The sequence below is a fragment of the Galeopterus variegatus genome, unplaced genomic scaffold (genome assembly GCF_000696425.1).
Source record: "Galeopterus variegatus unplaced genomic scaffold, G_variegatus-3.0.2 Scaffold8749, whole genome shotgun sequence".
Lineage (NCBI taxonomy): Eukaryota > Metazoa > Chordata > Mammalia > Dermoptera > Cynocephalidae > Galeopterus > Galeopterus variegatus.
The window spans coordinates 85511-87085 of NW_007734860.1; the positions used below are offsets into that span (position 1 = coordinate 85511).

At 43.5% G+C, this 1575-nt stretch overlaps 1 protein-coding gene across 2 annotated transcripts in view; it reads right to left on the minus strand.

The window, feature by feature from the left end:
• The window catches only part of HNMT (histamine N-methyltransferase), a 40559-nt gene extending 39307 nt beyond the window's left edge, over positions 1–1252 (minus strand). For both annotated transcript variants that reach the window (XM_008593130.1, XM_008593129.1), the window contains exon 1: positions 843–1252. In XM_008593130.1, coding sequence (XP_008591352.1) covers positions 843–979 — 137 coding nt within the window. In that variant the 5' untranslated portion in view covers positions 980–1252. The remainder of the gene's footprint in view (positions 1–842) is intronic.
• Between the last annotated feature and the right edge of the window lie 323 nt (positions 1253–1575).

The window sequence follows — 1575 nt, forward strand, 5'->3', positions numbered from 1 at the left end:
TTTTCTATCTTTATTTCCTGAAGCAGAGTGAGTTACAGCAATTCACCCCCAGATAGGTGATTTGATTATCTTTAGCATGTGAAATCTGTTACTCGCATAAAGCTTATCAGCTCTGGCACAAATTGAACACATTAATCACCAAAAAGAAAAAGAAGGAGTCTGCGAGAAGGCTAGGAACTAGTGAGTCTCACTAATAATGAGAAAATGCTCTTTTTTAAGGGCCACATTGCTAATATTAAGTTGAAATGAAAAGATACTTTTTTGGGAGGAGGGCAGTTATAACTGCAATAATAGATAAATGGATAAGGAAAATGAATTTAAATGGATGTTATGAGAACTTAAAGACACCCACTCAATCCTCAGGGGTAAATGGTGCTGGGCAATTATTTATATTTGATTCTAATGAAAAGCATACCAGACTCTCTTTGGGACTTTTTTGAAACGTAAAATTTGGAGAAGGGATGAAAAATCTGAGTTCAAAGATTTGTATCTAATCTTTTCCCAAATGAACGAGGATTTCTGCCTTCAAATGGTTAATGCTTATCTCCGTGCAGCTGGAAATGCAGCACAAATCAGAGCCTTTGAGTGTTNATGGTTAATGCTTATCTCCGTGCAGCTGGAAATGCAGCACAAATCAGAGCCTTTGAGTGTTTAAAGCAAACATCTAAGCAAAACACAGCAGGAGAAAAGCAGGCAGGGCGGCGAGGAGGGGCCAGGGAGCTGCTGTCGCTGCTCGCCCTTGTCCCCGCGCCCAGCCTGCCGGGCTGCGCTTGGCCCATCTATCACTGGTGCACAGCGAGTCCCAGGCCTGCCCCTCGGGCAAAAACGTCCCTTTTTATTACCTTGCTATTATGCCTGGCAGCTTCTTGTCCACGAACTCCTGCATGCACTGGTGTTCCGTGGAACTGTTGAGAAACCTCCGAAAAGATTCAACATATCTGCTGTGATCTGAAAACAGGCTCCTCATGGAAGATGCCATGTTTGGCTTTCGGAGGCAGGCAGGGAGGGAAGCAAGGCTTACCCCTCCTTTTCTTCCCAGTTCCCTCTTTCTCTCCCCACCCCCACCGGTTTCTATCGAGAGAAGAAAAAAAAAAGCTAAGCTTGCTTTGAATGTGACACGCACCAAAAGCTGCTGTGCAGAGCTCGTGACTAAGTCAATATTTGTACAGGACACAGTTGTTTTATAAGAAATAGAGGTACTAAAGCAAGGCAGTCAATCACTGCTAAACTTGTTTTTAAACTCCAAAGTTCAGAAAATTGTAAAAACAAACTGCATTCAAATCACTTCCTGTTTTGTCACAGCTGCCACAAGTTCCAAGTGGGAAAGTGGCTGCTGAAAGCACAAACACAGGGACAAACAGGACAGCTACAAGGCCACGCACCACTTTCAAAAATCTGCGACTGCTCCAAAACACTGGCATCTGACTCTGCACTGTTTACAGAAGAGAGTTTCGTGCCTTAACATTGCTCAATACTTGAACTTTAAACTCCTCATCCACCGCATTGCTTCAAAGGCTGGTTGATTTGTAACTCAGATAGTCTCTTCAGAATAAACCAGGGAGGAAGGAGCATGAG